Raw genomic sequence first — 18,867 nt, 5'->3', positions numbered from 1 at the left:
AGCACCCCTGAATTGTCCATTATGATCATGAGGGAAAGCAGCACAATCCTCCTAACTGTGGAGCCTGAGTCAAACTCACAGAAACTCATGGAAGGATCCCACTGCTGTATCTCATGCACAGTCCTCCCATGTACCCCAGTGCACAGGAGCCCCCCAGACCTCTGCCTTAATGTTCCACCATCACCTCTTCTTTCCTCAGGAATCCTGTATGTCAACGGGAGTCTGGACTTTGAGACAAGTCCCAAGTACTTCCTGTCCATTGAATGCAGCCGGAAGAGCTCTTCCGCCCTCAGCGATGTGACCACCATCGTGATTAATGTCACCGATGTTAATGAATACCACCCCCGATTCGCCCATGACCTGTACACTGTGAGGGTCTTAGAGAACGCTGCTGTGGGTGATGTCATCTTGACGGTAAGGACCCCCAGCTTCACTCTTTGTGGGGAGTGGACTTTGGAGGTGCCTCTTGCCTCACTCCCCTAGTGGATTCCCAGCCACCACAAGCACAGCCTGGCTTATCAAGCCGGTGTTCTGTAGACTTGACCGTGACTTGCCGCTTCTCAACAAAACTGTGCCACATGTTGATATCAGGGTGATTTGGTGAGGCCACAACACTGGCAATATTCAGTAGGAGAGCCAAAAGGAGGTTGATGCCAGGTATTGGCCCCATGCCTATGACAGAGAGTGACTTGGAGTGCCAGCGGGTGGGACTCAGGGACGAAGGGTATGTCATGTTATACTTTGCATTTAAATGCACAGTGGCTCCTTCTTTCTATGAGGCATGTTCAGTTCTTCAGGATTCCTCTCCACCTCCCTTCTGGCCTCTCCTTCTGCCTCCATACGCATCCGTGTCCCAAATGCACATCAAGATGTTCCTTCCCGAACATGCCTGTGGCTTCACACTTCCTTACCCAGACCTGGGGTGTTCTTTCTATGCCCAAACCCTTCCTCATCCTTCAAGGTTCCCCGAATCCTCTCCTTCCTTTCCTGGGGTGTCACTGTACTCTCCATCTGTGAGTAGATTCCCATGACAGCACTCACCACGACTCGAGTTACCTGTAACATCAGGCACAACACTTTCTGAGGGTGTATGGCCTTACATGTTCCTCACACCCTGACCTCCCAAGACCAACTCCGTACCTTGCCCCTTTGAACAAACGGATGGACAAGTGTATCTGGCATCTGGAGGTCACAAGAGGTTCTCTTGGGATGGGGACTACGGACTCAGTGGCAGCCATTCGGATATGAACATTGCTGTCACTCAGGGCTCCCATTCTTTCCTGGGTACTCCTGTGCCCGCACTCAGGGTCTCCTCTCTCCTGCAGGTGTCAGCATCTGATGACGACGGACCTTCAAATAGTGCCATTACCTATAGCCTGGTAGGAGGGAACCAGCTCGGACACTTCACTGTCAACCCCGAGAAAGGGAAGCTTCAGGTGGCCAAGGCGCTGGACTGGGAACAGGTGAGTCATGTATTGGCTGAGCAGAAGTGTGGTCCTATGGCAGGTCCAGAAGGCAAAGGGCAAACACACCCTATCTTCATGTCCAGAGAGTCCCCAGGATGATTTCTCTGTGAACTCAGAGATGAAAGATGGGCTGACAAGGGATCAATCCAGGGACAGCTACCATGGACTGAGATCAGTTATTAGCGTCAGGCACTTAACTAGTTGATTAGGTCCACCTCACCATTTGATGGGCACAGTCATCCTAAGAAGTACGACCCGATTTTACCTTCCCCCAGTTCAGTCTGCTTCCTGAGGCTTCATAGAAGGAGATGCTGGGTTGCAAATACTCTTTCTTGCAAATACACTTACCTGAGTGCCAGCATCATGAGTGGGCCATGGGAGTAGGTAACACACCATGGGGCAGACACCAGGGGCCTTATCTCTAATTCCCCAGTGTGTGTTTTGTCCCAGACCCCCAGATACTCCCTGAGGCTCCGAGCCACAGACAGTGGGCAGCCACCATTGCATAGGGACACGGAAGTGGCTGTTGAAGTGGTTGATGTTAATGACAACCCACCCAGGTTCTTCCAGCTCAACTACAGCACTGCTGTTCAGGTAAGGACACCGTGAGCTCGCCCTCCTCTTGTGTCTCAGTGAGGGGAGGTTGCCAGGGGTGTCATCCCACTCAACCAGCTGTGACTGTTCCTCTGCTGTCCCTAAAGGCAATACAGGGAACCAAAGAGGGGCAGGAGGAGAACTGTGGAGTATGGCATTGGAAACAGTCCTTGTTAGGCATTTGTATGAACATCATTCTGTCCTATGTGGGATTCACCCCTGTCATTGAAGAAGAGAGGGTCCACCTCAGAGATGTCAGACATTAAGATACATGGATGAAGAGAGGCAATGTACTGCATGTTAACTCTCATACGTAGAGTCTAGTTCTAAATATGTACATATATGTGTGTATATGTGTATATGTGTATATGTGTATATGTGTATATGTGTATATATGTATATATGTATATATGTATATGTGTATATGTGTATATATGTATCTATGTATCTATGTATCTATGTATCTATGTATATATGTATATATGTATATATATGTATATATGTATATATGTGTATATATGTATATATGTATATATGTATATATGTATATATGTATATGTGTATATGTGTATCTATGTATCTATGTATCTATGTATATATGTATATATTGGCGGCAGCTGAGTATAATCTGTGTCACGCTCTAACAGAGGCATGGTTTTGCCATCTGCACATAGTTTTTTTCAACTGTGTAACATTTGGAATTCTGAGAAATTTTCAGAGGTTATATAAACACTAGAGCCCCAGTAGGTGGGTGGTTGTTGGTCATGGGGGGAGTTGTGCTTTGTTAGTAGTCATGCTCAAAAAAGAACCAAGGAGAAATCAGATTCAAGGATCTGGCTCTGCACTATCTTTTCTCTTCTATCTAGTGATGGGGAAAAGAATAAGCCACAAAGTAGCAAAGCTACAAGCAAAGAAGAAGGAAGAAGAAAGAAATTAGACTCACTTCCTTCTCTCCTTCTTTCTCTCCTGTCAAGTGATAGGGAGTGAAAACAGGGTTAAGGGAGAAAGGATGGTAAAAACAGAAGAACCACAGGTAGCTAAGACAAGTTCCAGGAAGGACTAGAAGGGTAGTGAGGAGGTAAAAATTTTTTATGTTTGTACGTGCATGTGTGTGCATGCATATACACACACATGTATATATGTGTGTGTGCGCACACATACATAAAATGTCATAATGAAACCCGTTGTTTTGTCTTCTAACTGAGAAAACAATAATGATTAAAAGATGGAAGTACCCACCATGCATCTGTGGATTCTAAGTACTAGCAATCTGTCAGCTGTGGGGGGTCAGCAATGGCCTCTTTTAAAGGACAAGGGTTTGACCTTTAGTACAACACCCCTTCTGTGACTTAGTACTGCACTCAGGGACACCAAGGGGGAGACTACCAGGCCAGCTTTCAGCCTGGGCCCTGTCTGTGGGCAGAGGGATAATCACTGGTCCCTGGAAGATAGGACGACAAAGGAGGGACAGGCGGGGCTGGGGCTCACACCACTCTCTGGCTTACCGTTGTTCTCGGTCACAGGAGAACTCCCCCATGGGCATCAAAGTCCTGCAGCTGATCCTGGATGATCCTGACTCCCCACAGAATGGGCCCCCCTACTTCTTCCGCATCACTGAGGGGAACACCGGGTCTGTGTTCCGGGTGACTCCAGATGGCTGGCTGGTGACAGCGGCAAGTCTGAGCAGGAAGGCCCAGGAGTGGTATCAGCTTCACATCGAAGTGAGTACTGGGTGCATCCAAGCCAGTGCGCGTGGTGACGGCTCGGGCACAGGACGCCTGCTGGCCGGCACCATGGTGGTGCTGTGAGGATGCAGAGTGTGGATGTGCCTGGAGTGGATGAGCGTCTGTGTTTCTGTATATGTGTCTATGTGTGCATATGTCTGCTTGTCTGTGTGCACACGTGTGTGTCTGTGTTTGTTTATATATGTGTCTGTGTGTCTGTGTGCACATGTGTGTGTCTGTATGTCTCTCTGCGTGTGTCTGTCTGTATATGTATCTGTGTATGCATGTGTCTGTATGTCTGTGTGTGCATGCATGTGTCTATGTCTATCTGTGTATTTATATCTGTGTGTATGTGTGTGTGTCTGTATGCCTCTGTGTGTGTGTATATATGTGTCTATGTGTGCATGTGTCTGATGTCTGTGTGTGCATGTGTGTGTCTATGTCTGTTTGTATGTATGTCTGTGTATATGTGTATCTGTTTATATGTGTCTGTATGTCTGTGTGTGCATATCTGTATGTCAGTGTATGCATGTGTGTGCATGTGTGTGTGTCTGTATGTCTCTGAGTATGTCTGTCTGACTGTATAAGTGTCTGCCTATGCATGTGTCTGCGTATCTGTGTGAGCATGTGTGTGTATCTATGTCTGTTTGTGTATGTGTCTCTATATCTGTGTACATGTGTGTCTGTGTATGTGTGTGTTATCTGTGTGTGTCTATTTATATATGTCTGTGTGTGCATGTGGGTGCATATCTGTATGTCAGTGTATGCATGTGTGATGCTTGTATGTGTGTACATGTTTTTAACTATTCATGTGTGTGTACATGCATGTGGAGACCCAAGGACAACCTTAGCAGGGGATGTGAAGGGGACGGCTCCTTTCCTTGTTGCATTCCATTCTGAGTATGAAGATAAACAATGAGTAGATAAAGAGGGAGTCACACCTTATGATATCTAAGTGGAGACTGGGGGCCAGGGGCTGGAGGAGGACAGTGGGCAGGAGAGGACTCCAGACGGAAAGAGTAAGATAGACATAGACTTGAGTTGGATAAGAGTGTAGAGTGACCTGTGATTGGAAAAATAGAAAGTAATATAGGGAAGGAAATTGAAGTATAGATAAAGTTGATCAATTATTGTGAGGCAGGAGGATTACTCATTGTGTGGTGCTCTCCATTTCAACTGGATGGTATAAGCAGAATAGCACAGAAAGGCACAGGTAGGACAGGTGGGGCAGGGGGCACAGGTGGAACAGGGGGCACAGGTGGCACAGGTAGGGCAGGTGGCACAGGTGGGGAAGGTGGCACAGGTGGGGCAGGTGGGACAGGTGGGACAGGTGGCACAGGTGGGGCAGGTGGGACAGGTGGGGCAGGTGGGACAGGTGGGACAGGCTACAGTCACCTCTCACAGTTCTGGGGGCTGAAGCTGAGATCAGAATGAAACTGTGGGAAGACCCTGGTGAGGGACCTCTTCCCACCCTGCATAAATACAGCAGGCTAGTGCTGACTCTGCTTACAGGGGCACTGGTGTCCTGTCACCAGAAATAGTGGTACAGTCTCTTAATCCTCATACTAGGGAGGCCGAGGCAAGAGGATTATAAGTATGAGGTCAATCTAGGCCAGAAAGCAACTTCCAGGACAGACTGAGCTACAGTTAAGACCATGTTTTAAAACAGAGCAAAGGAGTTGTATACATCTGTAATTCTAAGACTGGGAAGACTGAGGTAGGAGGATTATAAGTTTGAGGCTAACCTGAGCTATATAACTAAATCTGTGTCTCACAAAACAGAAGGTTTTTTCTTTAAGGTACTAACCATCACCACGAAGACTCCACCACTCTGATCTTATTTCCCAAAAGGCTCCACTTACAAACAATGGGGATTTTATTTTCACATTTGAATTTTGTATGGGCAGAAACGCTAAGCATCAGTGACAATCCACGGCAGAGGACACGCTAAGCTAGCTTTAGCAAGGCAGGTTGAACAAGCATCCTAATTTTTTATATTTGTTTATATACTTGTTTCAACCCCCTGGAGCTGGAGTTACAAGCAGCCGTGAGCCTCCCGTCATGGGTGTTGAGAACAGAGCTTGCCACAAGCACTCGTGAGCACTGGGTTACCCTCCGGTTCTTATTCTCTTCTCCAAGGAGCTCGTTCCACCCTTGTTTAAAGCCTTCATGAGTTTCTCACAACTGTGCACAACTTGAGCTCCTCCGTGCACTATGGAGGCCAGCCCAGCCTTTCCTGTATTGCTCAGGGTCTTCCTGTTCAATTGAGAGCGCCGCTTCCACACCCCAGAACCCCTTACATGCTCTCCTTTCTTCAGAGAGGCCTTCACTTCCACCAGGCGAAGTCAGCCGCTCACCTGTCTCCCACTCTTCATTTTCTTCACTCGTCCACACTGATAGCCTCTTGCATGTTTGGTAACTGCCCCACCTGCCCCTGCCTGTCCCCTGAGCACAGCAGAGGGCCCAACCACAGAAAGCTCTCAACCGGTCCAGAGAATGAGTTCACACTCCCATTCTGATGTAGGAAAGGGGGTTTCCGGGGGGCTCCTCCTCAGCAGGGTAGCAGCAGTGGTGGGGTGTGAAGACTGCTCAGTGCTCCCTGCAGACTTGCAGGGGTCTAGGGACAGAGAGCTGGGCTAGAGAGCTCAGAAGGGAAGAAGTCTAAAGGACTGAAGTGTGCCAGGGAGCTGGCCCATATGCGTGTACACACAGATAAGCGCACACACGTGGAAGTTCATTCGGAGGAATTTAGGAAGAGGCTCGGGGCTCAGAAGGCTTGGGAAAACTTGTTGTTTTTCTGTTTCTATATTTTCTACAAAACCTTAAGAAGATCTCCAGCACATCCCCGTGTGTTGGAGTTTATATCTTTTTCCAAACACGGCAACATTCGACACCCGTCTCGCCAGGTGTGGAGTGGGGAGACTGGGCTGTAGACCGGGGCGTACTGTTGGGTACCAGTGCCGTTGTCTTCCCGACAGGTGTCAGACAGTGGTCTCCCGCCCTTATCTTCGTCCACCTCGGTCAGAGTTCAAGTCACAGAGCAGAGCCGTTACCCGCCCTCCACGCTGCCACTGGAAATCTTTATCACGAAGGGGGAGGAAGAATTTCAGGGTGGTATGATAGGCAAAGTCCACGCCACAGACCGAGACCCCCAGGACACGCTGACCTACAGCCTGGAGCAGGAGGGAAGCCTGGGCAGACACTTCACGGTGGGAGCATCCGACGGCAAAATTATCGCCTCCCAAGGACTACCTCATGGCCGATACTTGTTTAATGTCACCGTCAGTGATGGGACCTTCACCACCACCACTGGGGTCCATGTCCACGTGTGGCACATGGGGCAGGAGGCTCCGCCTCGAGCCGTATGGCTGGGTTTCCACCAGCTCACTCCCGAGGAGCTCGTGAGTGACCACTGGCGTAACCTGCAGAGATTCCTCAGCAACATTTTGGACATCAAACGAGCCAACATCCACTTGGCCAGCCTGCAGCCTGCTGAGGCCACAGCTGGGGTGGATGTGCTCCTGGTCTTTGAGGGGCATTCTGGAACCTCCTATGATCTCCAGGAGCTGGCATCTGCCATAGCTCATTCAGCCAAGGAGATGGAACACACAGTAGGAATTCAGATGAGGTCAGCTCTGCCCGTGGTACCATGCCAAGGGCCAAGCTGCCGGGACCAAACCTGCCAAGAGACAGTGTCCCTGGAGCCCAGGGTGGGGCCCTCCTACAGCACAGCCAGGCTCAGCATCCTGACACCGAGGCACCACCTGGGAAGAAACTGCTCCTGCAATGGTAAGAGCTCGGGATGGATTGCTCAGCCCTGGTTGCCTGCCTCTATGTAAACTCCCATTGAGGTTTGAGAGCATGTTGTTTACAATAGAAATAGTACCTAAAAGCATGTGCTGGGGCGTCAAGCTCCTGGGTTCACATTTTCACCCTGTGGCTTTCCGGCCAGATGAATGGGGGGAATTCGTAGACCTCTCTACACCTGTGGACTTTGCTACTATAAGGATTTAGATTGACATTTCAGGTACTCTTGGGAAAGAGTCTGGCAGGAGCCTCCAGACAGGTCAGCTCCTGATGTCACTGCTGTTAGTTCTACAGCTCAGACAAAACTGTAGACTCTTGCCTACAGAACTGTACTTTAGAAAGCAGTAATGGTGCCGGGGATGCTGGTCTTGACAGAGGTTTGGATTCCTCTGTCTGTCGCTAGCTCCCTTTCTTTATCACAGAGTAGCACTTGACCCCTCAAGGGTGTCATGCTTGGGAAGTTCCCTGTGTATCCAAGGAGAAGGCAGACCCCTGAGTTGCTGAATCTCAGACACCCACAGAACCCTCTCCGGTTCTCCCGTCTTCTGGTGATTGCCAAAATATATGGGCAGTGCTGCATTTAAAAGCTTGGCTTCCCACACCCGATTAGCTGAGTTTTCTTTCTTCATGGTGGAAGCTCACTGTTCCTGACCCTCGGGCTGGGAGTGATTCCATGGAACTTGTACCTAGGAGGAGGTATCCAGGGTGACAGTCCAGCTCCCCTTTGTGACTCTGGAAATGTGATCCACCCAATCCCAGCCTGGGCTCTTCATATATCAGATGTAGGAAGCGACCTGTTTGCCACCCAAAGGTTGAATGAGACAAGGTTGGTCTAAGGGATCTGTGACATCTCAAGGGTATTGATACCTTGGGTTCATTTGCAGGTACCACCTTGAGGTTCAGTGGTCAGAGCTACGTGCGGTATAAGCCCCTAGAGGCTCAACACTGGCAGATCCATTTCTACCTGAAAACTCTGCAGCCATGGGCCCTTCTAATGTTCACCAATGAAACAGCCTCTATTTCCCTGAAGGTAAGGTGACTCCCCTCTGAGTGGCTTCCATGAGCACCCCAGATTGGGGAGATGAGGGGTGCAGGGAGTGAGTCTGAGCCAGCTCCTGGCAATAATTCCCTTATGCTTTTCAAGGGAACTCTCTTTGAAAAGAATTTCAAAGAATTTCACACTCAGTGTGACTGACAGTCAGAACACACAGACACAGGACTTCTACCTAGGCCATTCGGGGGTGGGGCTGCCTGCTCATGGGATGAGAAATTCCTGGAAGGCAGGGAGAAGGATGTGAGCTCACATAACCCCGGCACTGTAAGAATGTGTGTGTGTGTGTGTGTGTGTGTGTGTGTGTGTGTGTATGCTCAGTCTCTCAAGCCTTTGTATCATGTCCCACTGAACTCTCATCAGCTGCCTGCTCATGTCACCCCCACGGTCAGGAAGCAGAGACATAGATGCTGGTGCTCAACTCTCCTCCCCCTTCGATCCAGCCCAAGACCCTGTGCCCACATTCAGGATGGTCTTCCATCCTCAGTTAATGGCCAGTTAGATGAACAACAGGAGACTGTTGGCATTCTGTTTTGTTTTTAACTTTTTATTGGCTCTCCTACACCAGACTGTTGGCATTCTTAAACAACAGCCTAGCATCCGCATGGCTCCAGTGATGCAAACAAGGCGGACAGAGCTCACAGCTGAGGTCAAAGTGTGATGGAATTGGGAAGGGTGTATATCAGTGAAGGTCTCAGAGGCCCCTTGTAAAGACTTGGCTTTCATGTAGGCAAAACAGAGGGTTTCAGAAGATCTGTAGCAGACACAGTGGTCTGACTTATTGTCATCATGGTGCCCGGGTTGAGAATAGAATTTAGAGGAACAGAGACAGAAACAGAGAGACCAGGATGGGGGGTGGAATGCGGGTGGTACCAATAACCCAGGCGAGTAAGAGTGGCTCGTGGACACCAGGCTAATGACAGTTCACTGTGAAGTGCCAGCTTCAAGAAGAAATTAGAAGCCAACAGCCTTTCCTGGTATATGGAAGCGGGAGTAGAGAGGGCATGGGAATGGAGTTTGGCCTGAGCCACTGGAAGGGTGGGGCTGCTGCCAAAAGACCTGGGTAGAGGAATTTGGGGGAGTTTGCGGAGCTCAGTTTAGCCATGTGGGTTTCCAGAAGGAGGTAGCAAAACCAGTCTAGTGCTGTGAGAGAGGTCTGGGCTAGGGCTGGAGAGACATATGTTCAACAGCACATGCATGTTACTGACAGCCATAAGGCTGTGTGAGAAAACCAAGAAGTGTAGCTTGGAAAATAGGCTAAGACACTTAGAGCACAGTTCAATGAAGAGAGAAGACAGAAGACAGAGAGGCAACAAAGGGTATGAATCGTGAGCCTTCAAATGAGTTTAGGGGGAAAAAATATAGTATGGAATCCAGGAGGACAAGTGTCAGAAAGAAGCTGGGGGTAGGGCTTAATGAGGGAGAGCTTCTCTAGTGTGTACAAGGCTCTAGGATCATCCTAAGAAGTGGGAAGGGGAAGAGGAGGAAGAAGAGGAAAGAGGAAGTACTGGGGGGGGGGTATGAGAAGGAAGGAAAAGAGGAGGCAAGAAAAGAAGAAAAGGAACAAGAAAAGATGGAGGGGGATAAGAAGGTCATGAGGAAAGAGGAGGAAGAGGACCAGGAGGAAGAGGAAGAGGGGAGGGATAGTGGGCAGGAGGAGGAGACGGTCGTGATTAGCTGAGTGACTGGCTGCAGAGAGCACAGCAGACAGGACGAGCTGTCATTTGACACAGCACAGAGCACAGCAAACACTGACACCAGGACAGGTAGATCTGTTTGGGGGACAAAAGAAAGAAAATTATTCCAAGTTCAAGACAACTTTTTTTAAAAAAGGATTTATTTATTTAATATATGTGAGTACACTGTAGCTGTCTTCAGACACACCAGAAGAGGGCATGGGATCCCATTACAGATGGTTGTGAGCCACCACGTGGTTGCTGGTATTTGAACTCAGGACCTCAGGAAGAGCGGTTAATGCTCTTAACCACTGAGCCATCTCTCCGACCTTTAAGATTGGCAGCCTGACTGTATCTGTGGGATGACTGAAAAAAATCCCGTAAGGAATGGAGGTAATGCAGACGCAGGAGAGAGGAGGAGTTAGAGGAGCTGAAGGGGATGTGGGTCAATAGAGGGACCAGCTGAGGAGGACAGTTGTGATATCAGAGTGCCTACAGGCATCCTTGGTACCTTCAGCAGGAAGCAAGACCATCGGCTGAGCGCTGTGTCTGAGGAGGAAAAAGTTGTGTTTAGTCACAAGTGGTTGACGTGATGCTAGGCAGCTCTGGAGGCTCATCTGCCATCGGGGTCATGGGATGAAGGCTGGGCAGTGGACGAGGACACAGAAGGCATTTCCTCCAACAATGTTCAAAGGTTTCTAAAGGAACTGCCTTGCCCATGAAAAAGAGGAAAATGTTTGTTCCCCAGCACGCCTAGTTTCTGTTGTCTTGTTTTTGTTTTCAACACAGCATCAACCCGATGCCTGCACAGGCAACTGAACCTGAATCAGAGGCTTACGAGCCAAGCACACTCCCAGTGAGCTACATGCTCCAGCTGTGCTTTTCCTGTTTTGCAGCAGGGTCTCACATTGTATCCCAGGTTGGCCTGGTGCTTCACGAGCATACCTATCTGTTGAGAGTAAAGAAAGCTAGGATGTTCTATACCAGGGGTTTTCTAACACTTTAACTTCAGGGACTTATGATGTGTGTGTGTGCAAGTGTGCAGAGCCCACAGGGCAGCTTTGATCTGAACAGTCACTGATCTGAAACACAGGGTCCCAGCAGTAAGGCATCTTTGGGTCTCAGTATCCTCATCTGTTAAATGGGATCTTGACCATTCCGTGAAATATGGTGAGGACATTTGGATTCTCCAGAGACAGTCTCTGAAGCATTTGGAAATTCTTGGAAACGGGGATGTAGCTCAACTGGTGGTGGGCGCGAAGACTCGGTCCCTGGCACCAGTAAATAAATGAGACATGATGATGAAGAGCTGTAATTCTAGCAAATTAGGAGGCAGAGGCAAGGGGATCAGGAGTTCAAGGTCATCCTTAGCTACCTAGCAAAGGGAGGTGGGGGAGAACTGAAACCCTGTCACAGGATCACAGAACTTCTTGTTTTGCTGATCTGTTCCCTCTTTGCAGCTGGCCAATGGCTTCCTCCACCTGGAATACCACTGTCCTGGTGGTTTCTATGGAAACCTTTCCTCCCACCATCCTGTGAATGATGGAAAGTGGCACTCCATGCTGTTGGAGGAGAGGGACGCTTCCGTTCACCTGTTGGCTGACATCACAGACAACGCTTCCCTTGTCATCCCGGAAGAATGTCAGGGTCTGGGGACTGAGAGACACCTGCTGCTGGGTGGCTTTGTCCCCTCGAATCCTTCGTCAAATGTCTCCCTGGGCTATGAAGGTTGCCTGGATGCTGTTGTGGTTAATGGTGAGAGGTTAGAGCTGCTTGGCCATGGAAAGAAGATGGTGGGCCGGCTAGAGACATGGGCCCTCAGCCAGTGCTGCTGGCCCGGTACTACCTGCAGCCAGAACCCATGCCTCAATGGTGGGAGTTGTTCGCCTACCCTTGGATCAGGTATGGATTGGGGAGATGACCCTGAGTTTTATCCCAAAGGCCCCTGGGAGTGATCTATCCCTTGTGTCTCACTGTAGAGTCAACAGGGTAGGGTCTCTCACCACAGCCCAAGGTTTATCTTGGGCAAGCCACTAGTATCTAACAGATAAATGATTCTTGAACTACAGCACAAAGACACAGGTTTTACTGGGGCCCCCTAACCTCTAGCCGACTGCTTACCCATCTTCCTCTTTCTCCCAGATTACCTGTGCAGGTGCCCAGCTCCGTTCTCTGGCAGGAACTGCGAACTTGGAAGGGAAAATTGTACTTCTGTCCCTTGCCAAGAAGGTGGCACATGTGTCTCCTCCCCTGAAGGCATTTCCTGTAACTGCCCTCACCCTTACACGGGGGACAGGTAAGCCCAGGGAAGCCACATGCCCTGGATCCTTACACTGGAACATTAGGGAGTTATTTATTTATTTATTTATTTATTTATTTATTTATTTATTTTGTCCTCTTACCTCTAGGGAGCCCAATGTGAGCCCAGAAGCCAAGCCTCTAGACCTTTTCCTCCTATGACTTTCTTACATCAGGATATTGTGGGAGGGAATGCTTGTGGGAAAAGGAGGGTTCCCAAGTCCAATTCCCAACCATCTGAACCAGACCCATACATAACAAGGAACCAGGAAGCCACACAGCTCACAAGCTCTTTAGGACATGTCAACCCTGGCTGAAATCTGCAGAGAAATGACCACACTTGCTTTGTACTACATGTTCCAGAAACATTGGGGAAACTGATTCTCCTGGGCCCAGAAATGGTTCTGTCTCAGACTATACTGCAAAACTCTGCACCCTGCCCCCAATTAGGTTAGGCCATGAGGGATGTTAGGGAAGGAGACACATTCTAGGACAGCTATGCAGTATTGGAGCCCCCAAGCTTAGTAACCCTTAAGCAGTCATAGGAGAGAATTATGAATCCATGAACTTAGGATCGCCCAGAGTGGGCCTTGATTTTATTTTAACAAGCTCCCAGGAGATTCCCTTGTAGTCAGTCTGGGTATAATAACCATTGACCACCAGGTCTGGTGGCTCATGACTACAGTCTCAGAACTTAGGAGGTGAGCCAAGAGAGTCAGAAGGTCAAGGTCCAGGCTGGAGGGATAGCTTAGTGGTTAAGGGTGCTTACTGCTCAATCATAAGTATGGGAGTACATTCCAGCACCTACATAACTGGCCATGTGCTCCATGAATACCTGTAATCTCAACTTCAAGGAGATTGTATGACTTGCTGGCTTCCAGCCCAGCCAAGAAAACAAAACAAAAGCCTCAAGTTCGGGGAGAGATCCTGTCTCAAAGGAATACATAGAAAGTGATAAATGAAGATACTCACTGCCCTTTTCTAGCTTCCCCATGAGTACACAGGCATGGGTATATGTGCATACATGGGTCTATATACCCAAACACACACACACACACACACACACACACACACACACACACACACACATATGCTTAACACTGTATGAGGGAGCCAACACGGCCTGGTGATTTCTAGAATATGCCTCCTTCCCTAACAACCCAAATAGAAAATTATCTATGCATACATAGTGACTTCAAGGTCAACCTGAACTAATATATACCATCTTTACAAAGAAAAGGTAATGGCATAGTCTTCCCACTGTTTTGGAGATTTGGAAACTGAGGCTTTCCCAAGGGATTCTAGTGTTTCAATGACTCAAGTCCTCAGCAGCCATTATTACTATCCTGCTCTCTGTCTGTTCTGATGTAAAATAGTATGCATCAGGGTCATTGGAGGGTACATGGGAGCAGGCCAGGAAAGTGGTGTTTGTGTTTTAGAAGAGGAACCTGGGGAACACAGCATTGTATACTGCAGAATAAGGCACTTAGGAATTTCTAAGCACTGAGAAATATTTGGGACTTAATTGGGGTGGGAGGAACTCCCCCACCACAATCCCTCCAAAGTGAAAAACTAACAATAAATGTTTTCTAAGGGCCTTATATCAGGGAATGTCAAATTGAAGATGGCCTGGGAGGTCACATAGTGTCTTAGGTTCTCTTCCTGTTGCTGTTATGAAATACTCTGACTTAAGCAAGTTAGAAAGGAAGGGTTTATTCTGGCTCACAGTTCACAGGTATAGTCCATCTTGGCTGTCAAGGGGGCAGGATCTTGAAGCAGTCAGCCACATCCACAGTTGGGAAGCAGAGAGAGATGAATGCATGCTGATGCTCAGTTCCCTTTCACTACTGGTACAGTCCAGCATTCTAACCAGGGAATGGTGCCACCCACAGTGGGCATGTCTTCCCACCTAAGTTAGTGTAGTCATAGTAATCCCACACAGGAGTGCCCACACAGCCATCCATCTCCTGGATGCTTCAAGATTCTGTCAGGTTGACAATTAGTACTTCCTCCAAGCAGTAGTAGCATGTAAAGCAGCTAAGCTGTGCAAGACCATGCTGGCTTCTTAGGGCTCAGTGAAGAGCAGCAGATTTCTATTCCTGTGCCTCAGTTGACTATTATCTGGTAAATAGACACTCTTCCTAGGGGACAACCTGGTAGACCAGATGTCTCCACAGCGGTAGCATTATTTCATTAGTGGGCAGAATAACCTAGGTCTGGATGTCATTGGTAGAAATGGATATTGGCAGGTTGCATGGTCACAAATGAGGCTGCTGTTATATCCTGTGCTTGACTGTGGGAATATGGCTCAATTGGTAACATTGTTTCCTGCCTTGAAACATTGAGGATCTGAGTTCAATCCCCAGAACTCACATAAAAACATTGGGTATGGTGGTGCACATCTGTGACTCCCACTCTCAAGAGACAAACACAGGCCACGTTCCTGGAGCTTCCTGGCTAACCAGCCTCACTTAGTCGGTCTTTCACCAACTGAGAGGCTCTGTTTCAAAAACAAGGTGGGTGGTGACTATGAAATGACATCTATGATGACCTCTGTCTTCACACACATGTGCCCATACACACATGTATACTTGTACACATATTTGTATATGTGGGGTTACATGCACCCAATAACATGAGGTGTCCAGAGGAGGTTGCTTAATGTATTGCCTCCAGTCTTGTTATTGTAAGACAGGGTCTCACAGTACTGGGAGCCATTGGCACAAGGCCTGGTGGGCCTATTGTCTCTGTTCCTCACACTTTGGGGCCAACACAGATAACATTTTGTGTGGATGTTAGTGATTCAAATCCAGTACCTCATGCTTGGATAGTAAGTGCCCTTACCCACTGAGATATGTCCCTAGCTCCTCAGATTGCATGTGCACGCGCGTGCGCGCGCGCGCACACACACACACACACACACACACACACACATCTCAGGATTGGGAGTGAGGGCTCTGTCCCATAGGTCTTTGGAAGAGAGAACTTTAGGGAGCTGGAAAATTAGCTCAGTGGTTAAGAGCACTTGTTGCCCTTTCAGATTCCCAGCCCCTACATGGTGCTCACGAACGGTCTGTAGGATCTTATTGCCTGGCCTCAGAGGGCATCTCACACACACACACACACACACACATACATACACACATACACACACACATACACACACACATACACATACACACACACATACACACACACATACACACACATATATACACACACACATACACACACATACACACACACATACACACACACATACACACACACATACACACACACATACACACACACACACACATACACACACACACACATACACACACATACACACACACATACACACACACACACATACACACACATACACACACATACGGCGCACAGATATACATGCTGACAAAATAGTCATACATTAAATAAATAGTTCTTTTTAAAGAAGGCCCTTCACAAGTCCGCTAAGTACTTGTCAATCTCTGCAGGTGTGAGATGGAAGCAAGGGGTTGCTCTGGAGGACACTGTCTCATCACTCCTGAGATTAAGAGAGGGGACTGGGGACAGCAGGAGTTTCTGGTAATCATAGTGGCCTTACCTCTCATCATCATTGCCACCGTGGGACTCCTCCTCTACTGCCGTCACTGCAAGTCTCACAAGCCAGTGGCCATGGAGGATCCAGATCTCCTAGCAAGGAGCATTGGTGTGGACACCCAAGCCTCGCCTGCCATTGAGCTCGACCCCCTCAACACCAGCTCTTGCAACAACTTAAACCAACCAGAGCCCTGCAAGACCTCAGTTCCAAATGAACTTGTCACCTTCGGACCTAGCTCTAAACAGCGGCCCATGGTGTGCAGTGTACCTCCAAGGCTCCCACCAGCTGTGGTCTCCTCCCACCCTGGCCACGAGCCCATCATCAAGAGAACCTGGTCAGGCGAGGAGCTGGGTCAGTATAATCAGATGTCCAGTGGCTCGGGAATGAATGGAAGGGAGTGGAATTGGTATTCATGTTGGCATACAATGGAACAGTCATTGATCAAACCAGTCTCTGGGGATGGGGCATGAAGGGACGCATTCCAGGTCACAGTGCACAGATGACAGGAGAAAATGCTGAGTCTCTTGACTCAGAGTTTGCAGCTCATTGTGCCTGTTCCATGACCCAGTCCTCTAAACTCCAAGTCACACCGTAGGACTGATTGATGTTCATGTCATAGAATGTAGACTCGATGGTCTTGAGTGGTCTTGGACATGAAGGGGGGATTGTCTGCACCTTTGTGCTGTTCTGGAAACAGAAAAGGTTCCAGTTGTCCAATCTGGAAGTGAGACTTGGCAGACCTAGAGAAGGGAACTATATATAGCCCCTTTCATCTTTGACTCAGAAGGATGTAAATTCATAAAGTGCTTTCTATTTTTTTTTCTAGCATGTTCTCCAGTAGTTACAATAGGTATTGTCATATGTCACTGAGGCCATAAAGGTGAAATGAGTTGCTCTAAATCTCGACTTGTCATTGGCAGAGATGGGTGTGGCATAAGGGGACTCCTTCCATGCCTCCTCTCATCCCATCACCCGCTATGACAGACACCATGCCATCACCGCGTCCACAGTATGCATCTGTCTCCTTCAGTTCTGAGAAGAACTGTAATTGTCTAACGGAAGCACGGATGGTAGAGAATTGCCCATGGTTCTTCCTAAACTTCTCACCGACGCAGGTTGGCAGGAGAGATTTGCAAGATGGGCTGGTGTTGAGTTTAACCTCAGGCTTCAATTTGCCCGAGACAACATATACAGATAGGTCACGTGCCCAACAGCTCCCTGAGCCATCCCTACCAAATGTCAAGTCATTGATAGCCCCTGTACAGCTTGCTAGAATGCACTATGGAGACACAGACCTCACCAAATCTTACTGTTCTCTTCCAGTATACCCAAGTGGAGCTGCAGTCTGGCCTCCGACTTACTCTCGAAAGGAGCATTGGGAATACCCACACCCTGAAGCAATGGAGGGACCTCTGCCACCCTCTCCTCGACGCCATGTTGGTCCTGCTGTGGTGCCAGATCCCACTGGGCTCTATGGGGGCTTCCCTTTCCCCCTGGAACTGGAAAACAAACGGGCACCCCTCCCGCCCCGTTACAGCAACCAGAACCTGGAAGACCTGATGCCTCCACCCAGCCCCCGAGAACATCTGCTCGCCCCCTGTCTCAACGAGTACACAGCAATCAGCTACTACCATTCACAGTTTCGCCAGGCAGGGGGTGGGCCCTGCCTGGCCGAGGGAGGCTATAAGGGGGTGAGCATGCGCCTCAGCAGAGCTGGGCCCTCCTATGCTGACTGTGAGGTGAATGGTGGGCCTGCCACGGGGCGGAGCCAACCTCGCGCGCCCCCCAACTACGAGGGCTCAGATATGGTAGAGAGTGACTATGGAAGCTGCGAGGAAGTCATGTTCTAGCTTCCTGATCTCAGAGGAAAACATGGGGAAGCCCAGGCCCGTGAGCTGTGTGTGGCTGGGAGAGAAAGGGAAGCCACCACATTCCCAGTCCAGATGGCCGTCTCTTAAAATGTGCTCTTCGGGTCCCCAGCTTGTTCTTGAGGCTGGAGGGAAGCTGAGGGGAGAGCTGTAAAATTGGCAGTAGGGCCCAGGGAAAGAGGAGGTGCCCAGAACTAGGAGGGTGATCCCCTCAGACCCGCCAGCTCCCAGCCCCACTAAGAAAGAGCTCCAACCATCAGCTCAGCTGTAAGACGGGCCACATTCTTACAGCTTCTCACAGGCCCAACATGGGTCAGGCGGGTTTGCGCCCAATAGGCAACCATGCATGCATCCACTGTGGAGGAAAGACCAGGGCCTTCCGAGATCCATGCAGTCTCCTAAGAGGCTGAAGGACAAGCAGCCTGTAAGCAGATACCACAGTTACCTGAGTATCTGCTTTGTGTGGGACATCTATGCCAAGTGTCTTGTGTTAGCATCATTCTGGGCACTGGCAATAAGGAAATTCTTGGAAGTTGAGTCACCCGAACGTCCATCTTCTAGAAGTCTTGTTCTTGAAGCTTCAGGACTTGTTCCACCTTCTGCCGGTGGGATGCTGCCCGGAACCTCCTGTGCTGAAGACTCCAGACCCTGTGGATGCCCAGCTAATCGCCCCAAACTTCTCAGGCACTTTGGCCAAGAGCAAGAAGAAAGTAGTTCATTGGAAAAACTCTTAGGCACTTTTCAGCCTTGCTGTCTGGATGTGATTTCCCATCCAGGGCCAGGTGGAGGTGGAG

At 49.1% G+C, this 18,867-nt stretch overlaps 1 protein-coding gene across 1 annotated transcript in view; it reads left to right on the top strand.

Moving 5' to 3' along the window:
- Nucleotides 1-18,055, top strand: part of FAT2 (FAT atypical cadherin 2) — a gene marked incomplete at both ends in the record, with an annotated part of 59,368 nt that extends 41,313 nt beyond the window's left edge. Inside the window, 10 exons of the mRNA XM_080924181.1 lie at nucleotides 200-414; nucleotides 1,326-1,463; nucleotides 1,917-2,060; nucleotides 3,584-3,781; nucleotides 6,763-7,573; nucleotides 8,476-8,621; nucleotides 11,779-12,220; nucleotides 12,461-12,614; nucleotides 16,099-16,556; nucleotides 17,529-18,055. Of these exons, the coding sequence (XP_080780307.1) occupies nucleotides 200-414; nucleotides 1,326-1,463; nucleotides 1,917-2,060; nucleotides 3,584-3,781; nucleotides 6,763-7,573; nucleotides 8,476-8,621; nucleotides 11,779-12,220; nucleotides 12,461-12,614; nucleotides 16,099-16,556; nucleotides 17,529-18,055 (3,233 nt within the window). The remainder of the gene's footprint in view (nucleotides 1-199; nucleotides 415-1,325; nucleotides 1,464-1,916; nucleotides 2,061-3,583; nucleotides 3,782-6,762; nucleotides 7,574-8,475; nucleotides 8,622-11,778; nucleotides 12,221-12,460; nucleotides 12,615-16,098; nucleotides 16,557-17,528) is intronic.
- Between the last annotated feature and the right edge of the window lie 812 nt (nucleotides 18,056-18,867).

The sequence above is a fragment of the Micromys minutus genome (assembly GCF_963924665.1).
Source record: "Micromys minutus genome assembly, chromosome: 10".
Lineage (NCBI taxonomy): Eukaryota > Metazoa > Chordata > Mammalia > Rodentia > Muridae > Micromys > Micromys minutus.
Note: the sequence above shows the minus strand (reverse complement) of the source record. Positions and strands in the feature narration are given on the sequence as shown.